The following is a 23,713-nucleotide window of genomic DNA, read 5'->3' on the forward strand; positions in this document are numbered from 1 at the left end:
TCGGGTTTAAAAAAATATATTATAACAGTAGGAACAAAGCAACAAAATCGTGAAATCTTAATAGCCATAAGAAGGAAAAGCAATACAAACCCTAGCTTATAGAATCTTTACGCAAGTAGAGATTATTATACAATTTTAATGGTGATGCAAGATGCTAGATATAAAAATGTGAAGATGTCAAAGTTGAGTGACTGGAAAAACATAAAGCTAAGGTTTAGCCTCAAAATACCATTGCACTATTTCAAGACTAGCGAAAATATAAATGGCGGCTCTAGTGATGAACTCGCTACGGTACAAGATAATGAAAAGTTATCGTTGTATCACAACAATACGATCGCTAGCCACACTCCAACTGGTTATTGCAAAAATGAAAACTGGTTGTAACAAAACAAGTAGAATTTGAAGTCATTAGATATCACAAACACCAAAAACCATTTGATGAAGGCCCGTTACACTCTCGAAAGAAATACAGATCCAATAAACTTGTCAAGAGTTCATTGGAACTGTATCAGAAAAAAAAACCTAAATTTTGCAAAACAAGAGTTACCATCAAGAATATGATTGAAATCGTTAAGTATGTTACACAGGAAAAGAACAGCTGGTGTAGTGGTTTATGTCCGAAGTTATTGGAATGTTGTGCATCTTGTAATTTAAACAGTGATGTAACATAAACATGGGTCCATAACAGGACTGAGCCAGACATTTGTATCAAGTCACTCGTTACGCTGACCTTTGACCAGCCATCTCAAAGTGAAAGCAGCTAGTAATCCTGTGTTACGAGCTCACTCGGGCAAGACTCTAGTTGCAAGAGAGCACGACTGCTATCCAACTGCCTTCGCAACTGTTTTTCATATTTGTCTCGTATTTCATTGAACTGCATTATATTTGGTTTTTCTTTCATCCACAACTTGTTGAACTCAACAAAAACATAACCTACAATAATAATATTGATAAAGTATACAAATGCACAACTTTGAAATTCATGGGCTCGGCATGACACATATCAGTAGCTGAATGGGAGTTGTTTATCCCTGGCTAGTAACTAATGGGAGTTGTTTAGTATCGGCCAGTAACTAATGGGAGTTGTTTATCATCGGCCAGTAGCTAATGGGAGTTGTTTATCATCGGCCAGTAACTAATGGGAGTTGTTTATCTTCAGTGACCAAAAACAAACTATATATAGCAATTTACTATTTCGAGAAAATTGAAATGACAACTGACAATTGCAATTTACAAACTGCCTTTGTAAACTAATGCATTTGTTTACAGAAGCAGCTTGCAACATAATACACCTTCAAGGGTGACACAACTCTAATGTAGCTAAGTATTATTGCGATACAATGCACCCTCAGGATGCGATTACCCTGATATACGATTTTTCACCATAAACAGTTGAACATGATGATATTTTCACCTCACTATATGAACTTTATTTCACCATATGAATTCAAGAAAATTTTCGTCCGAGTTCAAATTTGGCAGTCGGTGTGCTTATTACATACGTCGAAATAACAATGACGCCGAAATGCAGTTAGTCGAAAACATTTTCACAACGTTTCGAAAAGACATGATGACCGACTTCTCTCAGGTCAGCATTACACGTGGGAAATTTTGTGAAAAGTTCGTAAGCAAGAGCAAATATTCACATTTGGCGTTATACTCCTTTTTTCTATAGACTTTTTATTCAGCATACGTATATAACTACAAGTATCTATATTTAATTTCTTAGCTACGGAGTCTGGGACCGATGCAAACGTTACCAGATAAAGGAAAAATTATTTCTATGACAACAAAGTTGGAGGTCATAAATAGATAGGAAGAAGGAGCTCGTATCGTTAATATTGCTAATGAGTATCGTGGCAACCAATTAACAATTGTGATTATTGTTATTAAAACAAGAAATTAATTAAAGCAAACACAAGGAGGAGCTAAGGACTGATGACTTGGAGTTCGAGGCCATGCACAAGATCAGCATTCAAGTGGAGACAACCATTTAGTAGTGGCAAGGAAGTAGAAGAGACAGAAAACCCTACATCGACAGAAGAATTTCAAGTGTTTAATTTACTGATGTGGACTGGTACATAAAAACAATACTGTACAATGTATGTATAATGTACATCATTAATCTATCTTCTTTGTGTGGCATGTTTTTCATGTTTTATTCATTTCATGTTTTATTTATTTCATCTTGATTTTATGTTTTATTTTCTTGTTTACTCCTGTCTTTGCAAGAGGCCTACTTTCTACTACGTAAATACAAATCATCGTGTGTATTTAACTCATATATAACTAGCTACTCAAAATATTTGACGCATCCACATTACATTCTAAAGCCCTGCCTTCTAGCGTATAAATACATACAAGCTTCTGCATGTATGATTACATTGATTCTTGTGCACATTTCATACAAGACAAACTACTGTACAAACTTCTCTGGATCCTTTTACAAGCGTTAGCTAGCTAGCAATTTCTGCATAGCACCAGCATTTACACTGCACCAGCAAGCATCATCCCTAAGTGGGCAATTTTTTACATTGCACCGAGTTAACTTGTTTTCTTAGAGCACTCCCTGCACCACCAAGAAAGCTGTGTATTCATGGCCATTTCTGCTTTTCATGACCCAAATGTGTTAAACTTTTTCTTTCAAAACTAGTCAAAAAATTTGGCCAGGATTAGACTTCTTTTAGCCTACTAAAAATTCCATTTCATTACGTATTAAATTCATTTTTAAGTGAGAACATTATTAGCATTGATACGTCTTTGCCTTTTCTCTGCTCTACTGGCTACTAACTCAAACATGAAACATAGTTGGGACATATATATATGAGTAGTGCATAGAGAGAAACCAACAGGCCAAATTTTACTTTTTATAATTGTACTTGAGTGAATGAGTTGATGTTCTGAAAGCAATGGCAACAAATAAAACAGAAAAAAAATACTTTAATTTACTTTGAGTTTTACCTTTTTAAACTCTATCCAATATAGTATACAATTTAACCTGAAAGACTCCTCAGAAGTTTGATTTTGATGTAACCATCTCGGCAATGTACTTGACAATGATTAAAATGTATAACTAAACAAATGCCTGTGATCCCTGTTTTTGTAACATAACTCCTCAGATTCTAACTATGACCTTGTGGCTATAATGTTACACATGAAGTGACTGATCTTAGTAGTTGAACAGATATAGAATAAAACTTATCAAAAAAATTACAACTGAATTTCCAAGTCTGTTTCTAGCAATAGCAATCAAGCCAGTATAATACTAAGATTTGAGTTGGTAAATTTATTATTATGCCATAAAGACACAAGTTAAAGGGTGTGTTGAACTAGTAAACTGTGACAAAGTCTACTATAGGTTCAGCAAAAATAATTAAAATTTTAATAATTTAAACTTAAGTTGAGAATTTTTCAATGACAAAATTGAAAACTATTCTGTGTCCTTGAGCTCGATCGGTAGCGCATGTCGATCGGACTGGGCACACAAATGACAGACAAACACTGAGATATATATATAAACTAGCACAATGCCCGGCGTTGCACAGGTACTAAAATCAGCTTATAAACAGTAAGAGTTAATGTAGTTGCCTGCCACTTGCCATTAGCCGGGCGATATGCCAATGGCTAATTTGAGTAAGCTTACTGATAAGAGCCATGAGAGCTGGCATAAAACTACATCGTGCCATATCTGGAGAGCAGTAACACATTTTCACCCCCATAGCGACATATATCGCCTAATGAATATAACAATCTTCTGTAGCTTAATTGGTAAGGTATTTACCTGGTAAACAGGAAGATCCGAGATCAAATCTTCTGTGATACGGATTCGTTATTCCTAAATTTTAGTCTGGTTCAGTTTGTCCAGCAATATCTGGACAAACCGAACTAGACACACACACACACGCACACACACACACACAAACTTTGAGATTTATAGATGTCATTGTTTGTCTTCAGTTCTCTGCCAGCCCTGTGTCGAGTTGAAGCAATTAAAATCTAGCAATAAACAATCCACGTCGCAGAGGATTTGATCTCGGAACCTCCAGGTCTGAAGACTAGCGACCTAAACTACTACACTACGACCATTCAACTGACTATGGCGATGAACGACTGTCATGACATTCATCACTTGGGGTTATTGATTAACACAGTTGATCGTTACGAGTAATGTAGCAATTATTAAGCTGGCTTAAAAATCACTATTATTTTAGTAAAGACTTAGACTACTACCTTACGAGGTATGTTACTCAAATTCATTGGGTCATTATTTTATCACTAGTGCGATCCGGGCATTGGGCTAGTAAAACTAGTAGTCATCAACAAAACTTATATAAATTCAAATATATAAATTATATATATTTTTATATAGGTATTTATATATAAATATATACATTTATGTACATATTTATAAAAATGAATTATGACTGTTAGCAAAAGCAAGTTTCCATACAATGATAATTGAGACTTTATCAAAAAGATAAGAAATGACATAGGATGTATAAATTGCCAAGTCAAACTTAGCCGGAACAAAAGCTTCTGTTAATGTACTTGTTTAGGACATTTTCACAAAAAACAACATAGGAGGATATGACAAGTCCACAGCAAAGATGACAAACAGGGAATCTCCATGAATCTTTTGTGTTAGTGAAAACTGCTTTGAATTTCTATTTTCATCTGGCACCATTGATTATAAATTCTTAGGAACTAAATACTGGTTGCAACATAAATTAAATATTTTTTCATTGGTATTAAATATAAGATGATACAAGGCTACTTACAATATACTTGATGGAAGTCATCAAGGGCTGGGGTTGTCCCCTCCATGTTATAGAAATGGGCCTTGAGACAGCCATTTTTCATGAACCTCAGACAGAGCTCAGTTAGGTTTATACCAACTATGGCAAACGAATACCTGAAAGTACAAGTAGACACGCGTAGAAGACGAGCGATTTGTGCAGAGAAAAGTCACAGCGATAACTGTTATTCATACAGATACGAGAGAGCGTTGAAACCTGGATATATTTCATCCTAAACTTACATGCTCATCAATTATGAAATGTGAGAAAACCCAGAAGTAAAGGGCACAAGTTGAATCTCTACCGATGATTGAGAAGAATAAATTTGTGTTTCTGTCACAAAAATGTTTATTTTGGTTTCGAGCAATCAAAGATAGTATATTAACAGCAGCTATATTAGACTATAGATAGTATATTACCTGCAGCTATATTAGACTATAAATAGTATATTAACTGCAGCTATATTAGACTAGAGATAGTATATTAACTGCAGCTATATTAGACTATAGATAGTATCTTAACTGCAGCTATATTAGGCTATAGATAATATATTAACTGAAGCTATATTAGACTATATATAGTATATTAACTGAAGCTATATCAGACTATAGGTAGTATATTAACTGCAGCTATATTAGACCATAGATAGTATAAAATCTTTTGATAAAAGTCCTGAATTCTAATGGAAAAATCATGCTCTATTTGTATAAAAGTTGAAGCAAAGCTTCACATCTGTGACTATGATAATAACAGAAACGAATTGGCGTCGTCTCACTTCTAGAGGGATTACTGCAGATATAGATTTCTTACATTTATAGATGTCAGAAACCTACCATACATGAATGTAGATGACTAAACTATGGCTAGTACGATAGCTAACTAAGTGATGTCTCTGAATTTCTGAATGTGATACCAAATCACTAGTGGTCTAATTGATTGCAACTGTCATGGAATAGATTTGTTAAATACTACTTCCAGATATAACAAGTGAGAAATTGTTTATATACATGTACATATCCATTTTATGTTTTTACTTGAAGATATTGATGAAACATTGAGATGCTATTGACATTATTATGGTGGCTCTAAACTGATCTATAAGACATCTGAAACGTTCAAACTGCTAAGTTTCACAGGGAATCAGCAGCATAAGTAAATCTTGTTTTAGCTGGGTTTTAAGGCATATTGTACAACTGCATGGCAGCCGAGACTAAGCACGCTAAGATAGAGGTATACAGGAACTCTATGCTCATATGGTCAGATGTAAAAAATGACTAGAAAGGAGACGTATTGAGAAACGATTGCAATGTCTATTTATATATGAGTCTTTCCATAGAACTCGCCCGCAAAGTGTGACATAGAGGTCAAAATCCCAAATTACCCCTACACTAGATTTAGCATTATTTTTGGGAAGCCTAAGTATTAAAATTTTGTAAACAAAACAGTTATTTGCAGTTTTGTTTTTTAAATTTTGCAGTATATTGGTGTTGCTACAACAGGTAAGGGACAGGTTGCCGATGTAACAGGGGACACCATATCGAAAAACCTTTTTATCAAACAAAAAGACACATGCTTAATCATCTTTCAGCTGCTTTAATACTTGGATAATAAGGTTACAGTGCCATAAGAACAGTTAACTATGGCGTGCAAACATTATAGTCTACATAAAACAATTGCCTGTCTTACCATACATACAGGTTGTCGATGTAAATGAGACACAAGGGGACACCATTTCCCGGTTACATTGGTAATATTGCCAAATGATAACACTATGTCATTAATTTGAAGTAATGTTACTTCCAACATAAAATAACAGTGATCATACACGTTTATATCTTTTGATTCCAGTTATTTAGGTTAGTTATCCTTAATACAGGTTGCCGATGTAACAGGAACACAAGGTGATGCGGCGTTCCTGTTACATTGGTACCATCGGCAGAGTGAATTCAACTTCGCAGATGACAAGAAAACGAATTTGCAAAATAAAATAATGCTTTCTTTGAATACATTATCTTACATTTCACACCCCAATGCTTTCATGTCACACTTTTTGCAACAAAAACTGTCGGGGACACCACATAATAATGCTTTTTATATCAATAAGTGTTGGTCGCTGGAAGTCGTACTTTGTGCCTATTGATGTTTGGATTGGTGCTATCCAAGTTAACACTTATCCATTTTGACATTTTTTTTACTTTGTAATAATTTAAACGTAAAACATTTGAGTTGTTTAATCACACTTTATGGGCGAGTTCTATTGTAAGACCCATATACATTATACATATATAGTTTTAATGGGCGATCCATTATAATTTTTATTAAAATGTGTTTTGCATTCGGTGCCACAGAAAATAAATAAAAAGAAAGATGTTCACATGTGGTGTCAAAAATGCAAAAACAAAGACTTATACGAGGCAGACTTGAAATTCTTGAGCTTATGGATACATATTACCCCTTTTGACATAACATTAAAATATTTAGCAATATAACAGTTCAGTGCATCATTTGATAAGTGCAAAATAAAATCATGACTCTGACATGTGATTGAATTTCATATTTAATGTATATAAAACTGCAAGATTTTGATCACAAGGTGAACAGGGCAAATGCGTGAAAGTGTATAGATTGAAGCACTGAAAGGAAAAGTATACAAATGACTCACCCATATTTGGGATGAACTGACTGTACAAGTGTATGCCGTGCCAACGCTGTATGCTGCTTACTGAAGTAGCTGTAACAAGTACAACTCTAATCTAGCCAGGGTTTTAAAGACAAAAGCAGAGTTTCTGGGTCAGATGAGGAGATAAAATATCACGAACATGATGGGAAAAAAATTATTGGCAGATAATGCTAAAAGCTACTACCGTACTTTTCAGACTATTGGCCGCTACTTTTTTTCTGATGATTCGAGTCATGTGGCTTATATAAGAATGCGGCTAATCTATGGCTTTTTCTTTCACCACTAGGGCACATTAACCAGAATCTCCGGTTAGTGCGCCTCTAGTGGCGAAAGAAAATATGAAACAATGCCTAATGGTACTGTTCCGTTAGGCACTAGGTTAAAAAGCGTCGGTTAATACGAAACAGTGCCGCTAGGGAGTGTTCCGTTTTAAACAGCAAAGTTGCTGCCGCGTTAAAAGCACCGCCCAGAGTTCTGCGGCCTATACAAAAGTGCAGCCTATGTATTGTTTTATTATCGGTTTTTTGAAAATAAAGCAGATCCGGCTTATATAGGGGTGCGGTTAATAGTCCGAAAAGTACGGTAACTAAAACATAGATGATCCTTACAAAGCGATTTCTTTCCATCTTTGTGCCGCCAATGAGACACATGTACAAATACTTTTTCATAATACTGAGTTGCTTAGGCCTCCAACTATGTTATTTAACATCAAGTTTAACATTAGTTATGTTTCCCTAATTTCTTATTGGTGTCTATGACTACATGAAAAGTCAACAAATACTTGATCGGAGTAGATCCCAGATTGCACAAGTCGCACATCGCTTATATCTATTGTCCTTCTCATCATTTACGTTGCAAATTCAATGATAGAGATATCAGCTGTAATTCAAAAGCTGATTACCCGCTATAGTACATGTAGTTTTACAGACATACATGAGGTTATAGAAACCGAGTAAGCCCATTCCCCTGAAGTCTGAAGCGGGATCAGTGCCTTGGAAACCGATGTCCCCCCATTGTCTAGTAAACCTCTGTTCCAAAGCATCATCAGGCTTGAGCGTTGCCCACAACTGACAAAACAAAAAATCATTTCGATGCAACATTTACGAACTCCACTGGTGTTGACTCCTACAATTACATCTTTCAAAACCCTCCATTGGTCATGGTAATCATGACCATTGAAATTTAGCTAGGTTGCAAGCTGTCAGATAGCAAACCGTATGCGGACACAAACTTTCTATACCAAAGTGTCATTACGGGAATGCGTTTTAGGAGTAATCGTATTTCGAGAATCAGAAAAACCAAGTTAGCCATTGTAGGTTGTTTGTGTCAAAAGCGACCACAAACTTGATACGGATGTGCTGATAGGCCAATGAGGTTAACGGCAAATGCTGTACATATTAAAAAGTCTGATTAGATTTATATGTCTTTTGCTGATGAGGCACTTAACAGTCTGACGCTTTTGTACACACAAGACTTTGGCAAGTCACCTGGCAGCTCTGTAACTTACATGTAACAACACTCCAAAGTGTTAAAGAGTTAAAAACCAATGGTCCAATCATTTGCAAGCTACCAAATGCTCAATACCGCAGAGGGGCTATAATATTAATTACACCATGGATTCATTGTTTAATCTACTTGACTTTGTGGATAACAAAGTGACATATTTTTGTGTGTCAAGTAAAAATTGTGTTCATCTATTGGCACCTTATAACACGTATAACCTATTAAATTGGCTGTGCCGCTGTTTAAATTATTGTTAATGAAACGATAAAAACCAATAAAAACCTATGCCATGCCACGTGATCGTTAAACCGCAGATAAATAGAGATGAAACCGCAGAAAAATTTAGGAGCAAAGATAAAAAGCACTACTATTCTTGTAATAAGCAGGCATGTACAACAGAAACTATGGATAGAAAAGAGGCATACATCAAGTAACTCCGCCCCATGCTGTGCCTCGTCATATTTCTCACTCCGAAGCGTGTCTAGGTCCTGTACCAGCCGAGCAAACCCAACAATCTTCTCTGCGCACTCAGTGAACCTCGGTCTAAACCTGCTCGGGAGAAGAGCATGCATGAGTTGGTGCTTTTAATCTCTTAGTGAAACAAAACTGAACAATACATTGGGATAAGACAGAACATAGCTTGGCCAGCCAGTAAACATGCAACACAAACTGCTAAAAATAACTTTTCCTGTGAGAGTATATCAAATGGGTAACAATAAAGACCAGCCCATATTCTAAGAGAACACAACTCTATGAAACATGTGATGAGTCCATAATAGAACTTACACTGGATGTTTATCGTGAAGTATTTTCTTTGCATCCATCACAGAAGCTACTTGTTCTTTCAGGTCAGTTCCTTCATCCGATTGTTCCACAAGCGCACGGCATTCCGTACACTTGGAGTGGCGAAGAGACAACTCTGCAAGATACCAATAGAATCTTCACAGATGTAATGATAAACTCCATTTTCGTTAACCAAACATCTATGACCAAACATCTACAGTAATTTGTTTAACCTCCACCTACCATGTGGGACATATGCAATACATTGTGGCATACATTTAGGATGTGGGATATATTTAGAATACTGCAATGTTTTCAAGTCTATGCATAAGCTAAAGGACGTGATGCTGACGTACATAGAGATGACAAGACACACCTCCAGCAACCAACACCTGTCAATCTTGGAATCTACCAACAGACTTTCGTGATTCTAATTAATGAATCCATTACAGCGAAGTACAACTAATAGAATTTGAATAAAGTGCATGTCACTCTGTCTAATAGAATTTAAGTGGATTGACTTGGCTAACTCAGATTGAAATCGAAAGCCATTTAACAGTAGCTCACTTCGATGCATCAGTGTACAAATAATAACAGAAATTGTAAAGGCTTAATAAGCTCCTGGCCCGATCAATGTACAGACTTTGACTTGCGATCAAACTGTTATACAAATCATCTGACATATGACATAAATATGATAAAATATCTCGCTCAGCTTCCAATATGAACTCCAGTAAATTAAAATACTGTATGACGGATAAAAAGGATTTAACTGATTACTGTATTACAGTATTAAAAATACCACAAAATTAAAATTCAGTACATGAGTATACAATTTTCATTTACATAGTTTGGCTATATGACAGCTGAGTAATACTAAGCAGTCTTGCATACTTTCTCTACATAGTTCTAAAAACATGGATCCCAAACAAACTACCGCGAGTGGTAACAATGGTGAAAAAGGAAGAAGGAAGCGCTTTTCTTAGAATGTAAGCAAACGATCATGGAAAAACGGGCCAAACATTTCCTGACCATTACTTGAAGCATTCAACAAAACGGTTAAAAAAAGACAAGTAAAAATGATACGAAAAATATAAAGCCTCAAATGAGTGACAATGAGTTGGCTGGACAACATATTATATTTATATTATATTATTAAAAATGAAATGTAAAAACAAAATAATAAATTGAGTTAATTTAAAGTCTACGTAGTAAAAGTTTGACTAGCTCTGTATATCTATTACAACCTCTAACTACACACCATACGCATCCCATATAGCCGAGACTACACCTCAGAGGGCTTGACAGTCGTTAACATAAGTTAACGTGACAATTATTGTTATTAATTACTATTATTCCAGTTTACATGTAGATTCTTAAATATATTCTTGAGCCTTTTCACATTGATGCCCATATAATACGGTTATCTTAGACCTATACATAATTGCCGAGAATACTCATATCCTTGTTTAATAGCTGTTGAACGAATTACAGTGTGTTTTATAAACAAAACTAAATCGAACACATGATGGTTATGTCATAACAAATAAATCATGTGATAATGTGACAGACGGTCATGATATTTTATTTATGATAATGTGATTATTGTATTGCTAATTATTTGATTGTATCATTAACTGTATTGCTAATTTCTAACTCAACATTTGTATTGCTAATTTCTTCAATATTCTGTTAAAGGATATAACATGCGTATCTAAACTTGGTAGGTTCAAGTCTTCTTCAAATAATTTTTAATTTTTGCGTTTATGACATCACATGCCAATACTTTCGATTTATCAGCTTATTTATTTTTGGTTGGCACCATGTATAAGACATGTTTTTCGTAAAAATTATTGAGGACTGCCCAATAAAAGTGTATACAGTATACGCTCCTAGAACGTAAATAACCCATTTCGGGAATGTTTACGTCATAAGGATTTTCCCATGAACAAACGAGCAGAGCGAATGTTTGAAAGTTTTTATGATAAATGCATGTGCACACAACTTACGAAAATTATTCATCAACAACGTCGAAACCCTTGCATCGAAATCTCATCAACAAATTTAACCATTTTTTTGTAGATTCGTTAAAGTATAATAACGATACAAAACACATACAAACCTATTTAAACATGTTACTAAGTCTTTAAAAGGCTACCGCAAAATCTGAAAACTAATCCATCTGATCGGATTATACATAAATAGACAGATTAATTTGGCTGAAAATCGTTATTAAAACTGGCCAAGTCTTACTTTTATCAACATAAAGACCGGCAAACGAAACGCCGAGCGACAGAGAAGAGAACAATTAAGTCGTGCACATTTCCCAAAAAAAATAACATGCACACTTTACCAGTCTACAGCATTGTCGAATTGGCGACGGTTTGTGTAATTAACATAGAAGTACAGAAATCGTTTCGTTCTTGCCGATTTCAAAGTAACTGACATTTTGGAAACTTTTGAGTACTTTGGTATTCTAACTGATGTCCAAAGCAGTGAAAGTAATGGAAAGGACGATGCTATTTTTTTCTAACGATTCTAATGAGATTATTACAATATTTAATTATAAGTTTGGATATTCTTCTTGATACTTCTTGATATTGTTAGCTATGACGTCTTGAAATGTAAACAAAATTGTGCATTGGTTTTCTATTATTACTGTATTAATAATATTGCTTATTCTAATAATATCAGCACATTTTACTTCTAATATTGCATTTCTCCTATTGCAGAGGGAGAGATATGAACATATAATCTTTTTATTTCATTATTGCTGTTTGTCATGACCAAACACTTCTTTAAATAGATTTTCTAAAAGTCTGTATAAATGTCACAACTTCTTGATATTGTTAGCTATGACGTTTTGAAATGTAAACAAAATTGTGCATTGGTTTTCTATTATTACTGTATTAATAATATTGGTTATTCTAATAATATCAGTGCATTTTACTTCTAATATTGGCCAATATTGCATTTCTCCTATTGCAGGAGAGAGATATAAACATATAATCTTTTCCTTTCATTATTGCTGTTTGTTGTATATAATAACACCCACACCCAGTACATTACAGCTACCATTGCAGTTATCCTATTGCACTGCAGTGCCATTTGACTGCTAATATTGCATTTCTCAACCATCAGTGCCCCTTCTTTTTTCCAATATCACTTTGGTCGTGGGCTGTATGACAGTGGAATTTCTAGTATATTATATGAACAGTAAAAAGCATGTAAACTGCCTGATCCATTATAAGACATTTTTAAACTAACCCATTTAGCTCTTTCAACAAAAAGAAACTAGATTTCACTTAGCTAATCTAAGAACTGTAGAGCAACTGAAGCATTAATGGTTCACACTGACATGTTTTGTTTACTTTTTACCAATGAGTTACCAACCGAGTTACCAATGTAACTCGGTTTATGGTTCTTGAATATGATCATTTTATAAGCTCAGGGAAGACCACACCTTCAATGTTAATTTACACTGGTTGTTTTCATCTTTTCTAGACAACAATGTTTATTCTGCAAAGAAGAAATATTGCAAAATGTTTTCTTCGTACATCTAAAGCAAAGCGAAGCTATACTGTAGCTTTACAATACATACTAGGAGCGGTTGTCTGTCTGACCGCATGTCTTCCTGTCGACAGGTTTTGAGGTTAGGACTAAAGAGTATTTTTGGCTACACTGAAACTCGTGACATAAAGCTTGGTATATCGACACTCGCCTGCACCAAGTAGGCGTTGCCAACTGTGACACTCCAGCCTGTTGAAGTACTTCATAGATATTGCGGGGCCACTTCTGTTCTGTGCTGTGTTGACACACCTGACGGTCTCTAACGGCGACGTATATTACCAGGATAATTATATATATATATATATATTAGAGAAATAGAGCTCTATACGATGTTTTTATCTCTGTTTCAAGTGCAATAAAAGATAAAGCAATATTCTTAAGGCTAACTACGAGAGTCTCATTAATCAAATCAAATTTGTACCGACTTGACACTTTTCATTACATGGACTTCTTTACGTTGTATAATGCAAAAACGTCCCATAAATTCGTTGCGGTATGCGGAATTTATGTTCTAGAAGGTATACGTTATAGGAGGTATACATTATAGGAGGTGTACATTATAGAAATGTTTACCGTATATTAATTAGCATTGGCTACAAACCTGTTTGAGTAGTACGAGATGTGCCTGGCTCTGCGTCATATTGAATTCTCAGTAGTTCACACCTTCCAGTTAGTCTGCGAATGATCCACTTCCACATAAAGTGTGTGTAGACTGACAGCAGTTGCCGAACCAAAAGCACCACCTGAAGCAGCAGGTCAGACTCTACTCACCAAAAACTAGATTTGAAATCACTTTTACACAGTGTAAGAGTACGATTAACTTGATGTTGTCAGGCGATAGAAAAATAATTCCTGCACAATGAATGCTTCAGCATCATAAGTAATACATGTTGAGAATATACATGTATACATTATATGGATTTCATCTTCCATATTATACGGATTCCATCTTCCAGGCTATTTATATGGCTTTCCTTCTGCGTAAAAGACATGTAAATAGCCTCATCCATTTCATACTTTCCCCTTAGACTCATCAACATGAAAAAACTTGACTAAACTTTCAACCTAATGACTGTTAAGCAACAAGGGTATTATTGGTTTGTATCAACAACTGTCCCTTTTTCTTATCACTTTCACTTGGCTTAGGCTTTAGGGTGGTCTATGAATACAGTAATTTTGCATTAAATGTTAAGGGGAGCAAACAATTTCTGTGTCGACTTCAATAATGTTTTCCTTTTTTCTCCACAGCAAAGACTGATGCAAATATGAAAAAATGATGTCTTAAACAGAAAAAGAAAAAAAATATAATAGAAGCCCAAAATGCCCCTATGCGTCATTTTATCTCGAAAGTATGACAAGGGAGGAAAAAATGTTTTAACGTTACAATAGAACCACCATTGTTCAAGTTGAATTTGAGAACGTCCACCAACTTGACACTGTACGTTATATATGAAATTATGTATGTAATACGATAAAAGTTTTTACTTTCAAGAGAATTCTCGTGAAAGGAAGTTGTCATTAGAGTGGTCTAGTGAATTATAAACAAAAGCTTAGGTTTGAAGAAGACTATGCGTTGTTCCATCTTCTCCCCTTGAAATACCTTACCTTATACATTTGAATTGCACATCTGAACAACGACCAGTGGCAAAAAAGACCTTTCAGTTCTCTAAAACAGAAAATCAATGCATACAGCCTGTGAGTCAAATGGGCATATAAAATATAGTCATAAATTAAACTATGCAATGTCAGTATATAGTTATTTGGAAAGGACAAACAAATTCTACATGTAACTTGAACTTAGCCTACGAGATGTCAAATAACTTTTGTGATATACTTACAACCTTAGTTACAATTAACATATACCCTAGGACACTTATATTTCGCTAGTATTTAGTTTCGTGAGTAGCATACAGAGTAAAATTTCGCTGCAACTTAATTTCGCAGCTCTAATGAGTGCGAAAATATAGTGATGTGAAAATAAATGCAGTGGAACAAAAATCATTAGATTCCTCAGGTCCAGTTCACTGGTACGAAATATTTTTCAATTTGGGACTACCTTACTTTTCGGACTATAAACCGCACCTCTATATAAGCTGCATCTGCTTTATTTTCCAAAAAAACGATAATAAAACAATACATAAGCCGCACCTTAGTATAGGCCGCAAAACTAAGGACTGTGCTTTTTAACGTGGCAGCAACTTTGCCATTTAAAACGGAACAGTGCAGAACGGCACAGTTTCATATTATCCGACACTTTTTAACTTAGTTCCTAACAGAACAGTACCGTGAGGCATTGTTTCATATTTTCTTTCACCGCTAGAAGCGCACTAATTGGACATTCCCGTTAGTACGCAGTGACAGAAAAAGCCACAGATTAGCCGCACCCTTATATGAGCCGCATGGCTCAAATCATCAGAAAAAAGTAGCGGCTAATAGTCCGAAAAGTACTGTAGTTTGTATTTGTGAACCAAAGGTAGAAATGTGTAGGCGAGATCAATAATGCAATTTGATCGCTTGCTGCCATTTGTCTCCTGGACTATCAATGACGTCAAGGTCCCTGCCGCAGTGACTGATGTGGTACCAATATTAGAATTCAAGTATTTATAGCACGCGGTGGCCATGGCTCCGGGTTGTTATTGCTTTTGGTTGGTAATAAAATTTATCACCACAATAATTATTATTCAATTTTATGACTTTCCCTGCCAGACTGTCATTCTCATCAGTTACAAATTTAATGACTAAACTAATATCATCATCTTCTTTATTTGTCTAGGCTTTTCCAAAAAAAAACTTATTATCTTAATTTGTTTTGCCATGCTGCTCAGTCGGTGTATTAGCTATAAGGAGTTTAGCAAAAATTGCCCAATGAGCCGAACCACACACGAAAATTGCCTGCATTTCTAATATGACGATTTTATTGTGAATGTCAATGAACAAAGCCATTTAATTTCGCGTTTTCGCTCGTTCGTTATGATAGTTTAGTTTCGCTCATGAAATTTTCGCGAGAGGATGTTGCCGCGAAAATTAGATGCCGCGAATACATAAGTGTCCTAGGGTAAGCATCGTGAATACACGATGAAACATTTTCTTAAAATAACTATTTTTTAAAAACAAGTTAACAGTAAAACCATTTTTATTGTAATTAGTTGCTCACACATGAAAGTAAGTTTAATGAAGTCAAAGGCATTAAAATTATACATACACTGGTATATATGTAAATCATTATAGAGCAAGTGCAACAAACGCGTAAATCTTTATACACAAATATCGCATAGTGATTGCTGAGACCTAGTCAATCCTGCACATTTTATTAAAATAAAATTCAAAGGTCTATTAGCAATTTTAAAGCACAATTGAGTCCGTCAATCATTTTCTCTTATGAATTAATGTTACAAACTACATCATCTGTCATCTAATGTAATAAACTTGCAACTTTGGCCTTTTTGACCAAAACTTTCTTGGCTTTATTGTTAACATTTTGCTGCCCTTGTCTCAGCTAAAACTATGTTTATATCCAGTTAGAAAAACTAAATTGTCACTCTTGTGGATTGAAGTAAACTAACTTTACATAGAGTATGCACTGGCAAAACAAACATGCTATATTACTAAACTACATATAACTAATACAGAGTTTGTACCAGACTAGAAAACAGAGACAATTAAATAGACTACTAAAATCTCCAGAACAGAATTTATTGACAAAAACAAGTGCCTAATAAGTTTGATAAAGTAAACTTTGCTACAGTCTAGCTATTCCTCAAATCATGAGATGAAACCTTAATGCTAATCAGTAAATCAATTCGTTTAAAAAAACCCAATTAAGTCCTACAACTTACAGAGAATATTATATTTTACAAGTTGATACAAACATTGAAAAAATACTTATAGCAATTAAATCTAATACCTGCATCCAAATACACTAATCACTTATTTTGGTAAAACAAACAATAAAACATACTGTAAAAGAAATATATAGGCTACTTCCCTAGCGACCCACATGTTCGAAGTGCGGGTGATTCTACATTAGCACATATACCCCAGTACTTAAAAAGAAACTAATCGTAACAAATATCTCACAATAACTATTTAGCACGTTCGAAATTTGACTCAGTCTCATCAACTTGCAGTAGTGTATACGGACAAGCATAATATATATTTTTATCTCCACTTATGACCTCTCAGGCCTACCATATTTTGCAAACTGAATATAAAACTCCTATTCATTAACTTAATCTTAAAGTAATAAGTTTTGCCTTCTCTATAAATTTCTTTGCCACAAATTCTACTTGCTTGGCTGCTTGCTAATTATGGTAACCTTGTTGATTAGTAACGAGCAGTTGATTATAATAGAACTTTGAAGCTATGCAACACTGAAATCCAAATTGAACACAATATAAAATTACTTGGGGTCACAATTGATGCAAATTTTGGTTTCAATACGCATATAAAACTAACAGTGATCAAGGCAAAACAATGTTTATATGCTCTTCGTAAGATTCGACATCTTTTGTCTGTTGAAGATGCTAAATTAATATATACTTCAATAGTCCGAAGTCGTCTTGAATATTGTGCTACTTTGTTTATGTTTCTTGGTAAATGTCATTCAGACCAAATTGAGGCTTGCTAAAATAAAGCGGTGTGAGTAATATGCAAAGCACCTAAATCCTTCTCAGTAACTGATGGTCGTCGATTATTGGGCCTACATACTCTCGCCAGTCGGCGTTCTTTCTTTTACAGGCAGTTGATAGGCAAAGTGGAGGTAGCTACAGTGGCCAGTGCTCTATACAAATATATTCAACAGGATAGCGAGAGACACCAAATAAGCCTAAGATCGCAATGCTCATTAATAACACCATCTATTAATAAGAACTATGGCAGACAATCTTTTAAATATAACGCTATCAAGATTATGAAAGAAGAGGTATTAGATCCTGTGAATGAGCTGTCATTTGATATTGATTAACTGGCCATACTGTGACTACTGACCATTCTATATTTTATTTACTAACACTGGTATACTAACAACATTGAATTAAAATTATTAAAAACCATCGGTTGTCACTTTACAACCATAGCTGACATAAGAATAGTAGAGTATTGTGTCACCCGCGTTAAAATTTTTTAAAAAATGACCATACTAATAATTACTAACTTGGAATCTAAATACTCAATCAACTCAGCTTGCATATATATATACACTATATATATATATACTCAGCTCAATCAACGATCTTATTATCCTCTTATAGAAATCATATTATTGTAGCCACTATCAATTTTATTCTCAATTATCATATTATACCACATTGTATTAGCTTTAATTTTTAATTATGAGGTCAACAGAACACTATTTTCTCATGAAAACCTCAATAAATAACATTCACAAACAAACAAACAAACAAACCTCCAGGCTGGAAGCGATTTTGAATCACAGAAAAAAATCAAAATGTCGCAAATTCCATGACTCGCTAAAGTTAGACTAAGCTACTCACTTTTAGTAATGCTCAAGTAATAACGTAAAGAGCGTTCAAAGCTTTATTCAATTTTTCTGACACTAGTTCATCAAGCGCTGTTGAGAATAAATTCTAAAAAACTTTTTTTAGCAGCAAAATATTTTATATACAAAAAAATATTTTAATTGTAATTTATAATTAAAATTAAATCTAATTTTAACATTATCCGTAGTAAATAAAATGTATAAGAAACTCTGCGTTCAGTCAATAACATATAAACATGGCGAAGGGCCAACAACTGAGCGAAGTAAAGCTGGGCAAAATGAGACTGTTCGGACAAAACAAGATAAACACAACACTTTTTATATTTACAATACACTGTTTGATGTGCAACTCTAGTTGCGCACCTAATAATGGCCAAGGTAACACTATTAATATTTAAAGTTTATGATTAAAAGATACAATTATGCTTACTGTAGATGTCTCGCCTCCTATTTATTAAGTACAGCTTCTGCTATATAATACTAGTATACTCGTATCTTAACGTTTTCATATTACTTTTTATGTTGCAGTAGTAGTTTAGTTTGTTGCTACTCGTACTTTTGTGCAAATAGTCTCTAATAGGTCATTATATATTAAACAGATCTTAACAGCATTGCACTAAATATTTAGAACATAAATCACCACGACTCAGTGTTGGCTACATATTAATGATGACTACGTGATGTAATTGTAATAGTGTTTTTACAATGGGTAAGACGACGGTTTTTGTGCCTTTTTAAGATGATTTCTAATATGATATGTTGAGTCTATCATTAATATAGAGCATCATATTTCTAGTTTTAGTGGCCCAAATTTATAGGTGGAAAATTTCACAAAAATATCAAAAGTTTACAGCTTCTGCGTTGAGACGTCAATTATACAGAAATGGTGTTAAATATTTGAGGTCACCTGGCTGAGAATTGTATTTTTGAATTTGTAAGCAGATTTGAAAAAAATCAACAATACTAGCCTACAGGAAATATTACATATTTGTTTAAACATTTTTAACTGACATTTTTCAACAAACAGTTGAAAAAAGCTTTCTGTGATTTGCAAAAAATTTATGCATTAAACAGCTTTAATTCGGTTAAAAGCTGTTCATCGCTGTTGTTCGAAGATGTTCATCAAATTTCTATTATATAATTATCATTATGTATGATACACAGTTTATGAACTTGTTCAAGGGCATTCATGTATGTTGCTTAAATGTATTCCTTAAGGCATAACGTCAACACATTACCATTGCAAATGGCAGTTATCAACTCATTTGCTAGTTGTTAATGCTGCAACTATGGATCGTTATTTACATGTATGATGAATCCGAATTGTGTTTGTCAGACTAATTAGGGCTTTTATTATTATAAGTTATTGTTAGGAAATGGTTTTCTTTTGGCTCCAATTAAAGAGTTTTTATATTTCAAATTAGAAGGCTCTTTGCTGTCTTGTAACGTTTTGCTAATAATTTTCATCATCTCTTGTAGTTTTCATACAGACGGATAACGAGTTGAAGTTTATGGTGGATGGTATTCCATTACCCGTAAGTTTGCTCACATACTATTTTATTTGTATTATTGTGTTTATCTTGAACCTTAACCCTTTCGCTGCCATAAACGCATTTATGCGATTTCTAGGGTCCACTGCCATAGACGCATTATTGCGACTTTCCCAGCTATTGCGCAGTATTCTGATTTTATTATTCGTTGACAACATAACCCACAGTCTTTAAGACTTTTACGAAATTGACAGTGTTGTCCGAAAATTGCTAGTTATGTTAATGACATTATAACCAATTAAGATTCAGATTTTCGTGATTATACAAATAATTAAAGTGGCAACACTGTCTCTGATAGTGGAGAAAGTAATAGTTTTGTAAGAGTAAGGAACATTGTGGAGGATCGTTTTAGCTTCGCATTGATCGTAGCTTCTCACAGCTTTATCATCGCACGAAGTATAGATCCATTGAATTTTTGCATAGGAATGTTGGTTAAAATTTTGGCAAAATAAATTATAGAACAAAAATGTTCTAGACAGAGATTGAAATTGAAAAAAATACTGTATGCATATCATGAAGCAATATCGGTAATTTTCGGTAAAATGTCTGGCACTAGGCAGATACCTGAATTTGTACATGGTTGGCAGCGAAAGGGTGAATTCATCAATCAGTAACAAATCTATTACACGCTGGATAAAGGAAACTCGCAATTGCAAAAACCTTTTTGTCAGAATAAATATCAACTTAAGCCTAAACCACAAAAGTTGCTTGCTGAATGTGAAGGTAGGCCTACACATCAATAGATTGAAGATTCACAGGCTGAACTATCAAATTAGCAGGAAAATGAATATGCAGTGGTTAGTAGGGGAGACTTGAGCCTTCACTCCAGCGGAGTCTTATTGCTTTCTTCCTTGTAAAATAGTAACTACTGCAAAATTCCCACTAATGGGTAAAGATTCTGTTGTATAAGTCAGACTTCAGAACCTTACTTGGTATTGATTGGCCATAGCGAAGTCAAGACGGTGAAAATATAGAGTGATTGGTTAGAGATGGTTATAATGTGCATTAAAAACCTATATTGCAAATATATAGATTGCAAATTAGCACTCAAGTGTGCAGTGTGTGAGTTTACTACATCAGAATATTCATATAAAGAAAGCTATGCATTGAAATATTAAATAAAAAATTAGTAGATAACACTTTAAATTCAACTGTTGTTTAATATGATTTAGATGCCCTGTATGGCCTCAAAACAGTGGACTGATACTCGTGACGTTTGAGGTATATGATGAAGAAGGCGGCAATTGTTAGAGTTCCAAGCCTGCTTTTTTAATTCGTGTCTTTCTTCTAAAGTTTTTTTGCTTTTATAGTGTTTAAAACTTAGTTCGATGTAGTTGCTACTATTTATAGATTTTTGTAACAATAATTTGTTTTAAGTGACGTTTGTTCAGAAGTTTTACAGTGGAGTGTTGAATCTATTTATTAACTCAGATAGTAACATGGCTGCGACTAGGTATTATAGAGAGCCTGGTTTGTGAACAAAAGGTTGGGTTTTGATTTTCAATAAGGTCACTGGTAGAAGGGCCATTCAAACCTTAAGTTGCTCTCTCTTACAAATCAAGGCAGAGTAGTCTGCAGTTTATACCCAGATAACAGGTTTACCGAAAAAATCAAAAACTGTATTTGTAAAAACTGTATTTTGAGACAGTACTATTGTTCACACTAAGATCGATTTTGAGTTGAAACTGTGTATGCTTGATAGAATTTACCACACATGTACCAAAAATATGCAATTTGGTATTTTGTTGTGCCTGTTGACAATTGTTTGAGGACATTTGTGTGTGAAACCGTAATAACTATGCAAAAAATGTCACCTTACATTTGCTCGGTAGTATACGTAAAAAAATTATATAAGGGGTATCAATTGTATGTGTGTAACATACAGCCATCTTTCTCTATTCAAGTTGAACATAGCAGGTGTCACTTTTCACAAGTTTTATTGTATTCGATCACCTGTCAAGTTGATTTTAAGCTATTTTAAGCTAGCTTTAGGCTATCATGCAGCAGTTCTTGCTGTCAGATGTTAATGAATTTGGCTGTTTATGATCTGCTAAAAGCCTAAAATGCTACATTAAATATAAAAACCAGGTTTGTGCCAATTGCTCAAATGAATTGAAGTTCTGCATTTCTAATCAACTAGATTATTTTATCTTCGAGCTGCTAGTTATCATGATGTTCTTAACTACTGCAGTCGATAGTAGCAGGCAGTACAGCTTTAAATCACTGCACTGGTGTGTTATCAATGAGACAGCCCGGTGTTTGTGGAGAGAACTTTGTACTGAACAAGTTTTTGTCGTAAACTTATAACTAGAGTGCGAGTCCAGCAGACAATGTGCACACACATAAATTACTGGTTACGTCTGTGGGTAGACACACGCTGAACTTGTATTTTATAACCAGGCACCTGCAGGAACTATTAATCGCTTAGGTGGATGATGGGAATACAGAGTAACAATAAGGAGGTAGCCTCTATTGATCTGATATAGCAACCAGGTGTTCTCAATTGTATTTTTCGCTCTTTTATGAAGTCTTCTAAAAATATAGAGTTGAAACATTAATTGTAAAGAATACTGAATGCCAACCAGTTTCAAAAGACTCCCTGTATTCGTTAATGTCCTTAATGCAGCTTTTATCATAGGTTGTGAACTGGAACTTGGTAAACTGTCTTTAACATCCTTGTTAACATCATTGCAACAGTGATATGATAAAACTTTCTATGTTGATCAAAGGGACAATGTTTTCGTTAAGGTATTATGGATACGCGAGTGGCTTGGGCTCTTTACTGTCATCGGTAGTTGACCGATGTTAGTATACAATCTATACTTGAAAAAAGGGGTTGCACACCAAATGTTGTAATCCATCTCTTCTGTTTTTTAGATAAGCTCATCTGACTCACTCATGTTCTCTGATGATGACTCTGGGTAAGTACTTTAATGGTGACATACTTCCCTTTGCTGCTTTTTTGTGTCACAGTAGTTCCTTAGCATATCCTGCAGCCTGCAGAATCACCATATGATTTGTAAATAGCATGACCTTCTGTCGCAGTTCATCAGTCAGTCTGGGTAAATTTTAGGTTACCCTATTTACTGAACTATAAGAAGTCGTGTTTTTCTCATTGAATAGCCAGTTGAGCATTTTTTACTCTGGAGTGGCTTATGCGTGAAATTATTGACCTATCGAGCAGCAAAAATAGTTGGGAGTTAGAGGGGAATTGTAAGGGACTAGCAAAAGATGGAGGCTACTCCTACTAGAAAGAAGAAAACGAAAATGTCAATTACGGGCTAAAAGCTATGTGACCGATTCTTGTACCTCCGGGGTCTTCATAGTTGAAAAG

General features: G+C 34.6%; 2 protein-coding genes across 2 annotated transcripts in view; one reads left to right on the top strand and one right to left on the bottom strand.

The window, feature by feature from the left end:
* LOC137406035 (ELMO domain-containing protein 1-like) lies at positions 1–18,783 on the bottom strand. The gene is made up of 9 exons (XM_068092553.1): positions 18,737–18,783; positions 14,938–14,998; positions 13,934–14,075; positions 9,766–9,898; positions 9,405–9,528; positions 8,410–8,543; positions 7,459–7,527; positions 4,779–4,912; positions 1–933 (listed from the first exon to the last, which is right to left on the bottom strand). Exons 2-9 carry the CDS (start codon positions 14,944–14,946, stop codon positions 761–763), a joined length of 918 nt encoding a protein of 305 aa, XP_067948654.1. The 5' UTR covers positions 14,947–14,998; positions 18,737–18,783; the 3' UTR covers positions 1–760.
* A 300-nt stretch (positions 18,784–19,083) lies between these two features.
* LOC137405716 (transmembrane protein 131-like) overlaps positions 19,084–23,713 on the top strand; it is an 82,645-nt gene continuing 78,015 nt past the window's right edge. Inside the window, exons 1-3 of the mRNA XM_068092077.1 lie at positions 19,084–19,207; positions 20,309–20,364; positions 23,257–23,300. Of these exons, the coding sequence (XP_067948178.1) occupies positions 19,108–19,207; positions 20,309–20,364; positions 23,257–23,300 (200 nt within the window). The 5' untranslated portion in view covers positions 19,084–19,107. The remainder of the gene's footprint in view (positions 19,208–20,308; positions 20,365–23,256; positions 23,301–23,713) is intronic.

Source organism: Watersipora subatra, chromosome 10, assembly GCF_963576615.1.
Source record: "Watersipora subatra chromosome 10, tzWatSuba1.1, whole genome shotgun sequence".
NCBI lineage: Eukaryota > Metazoa > Bryozoa > Gymnolaemata > Cheilostomatida > Watersiporidae > Watersipora > Watersipora subatra.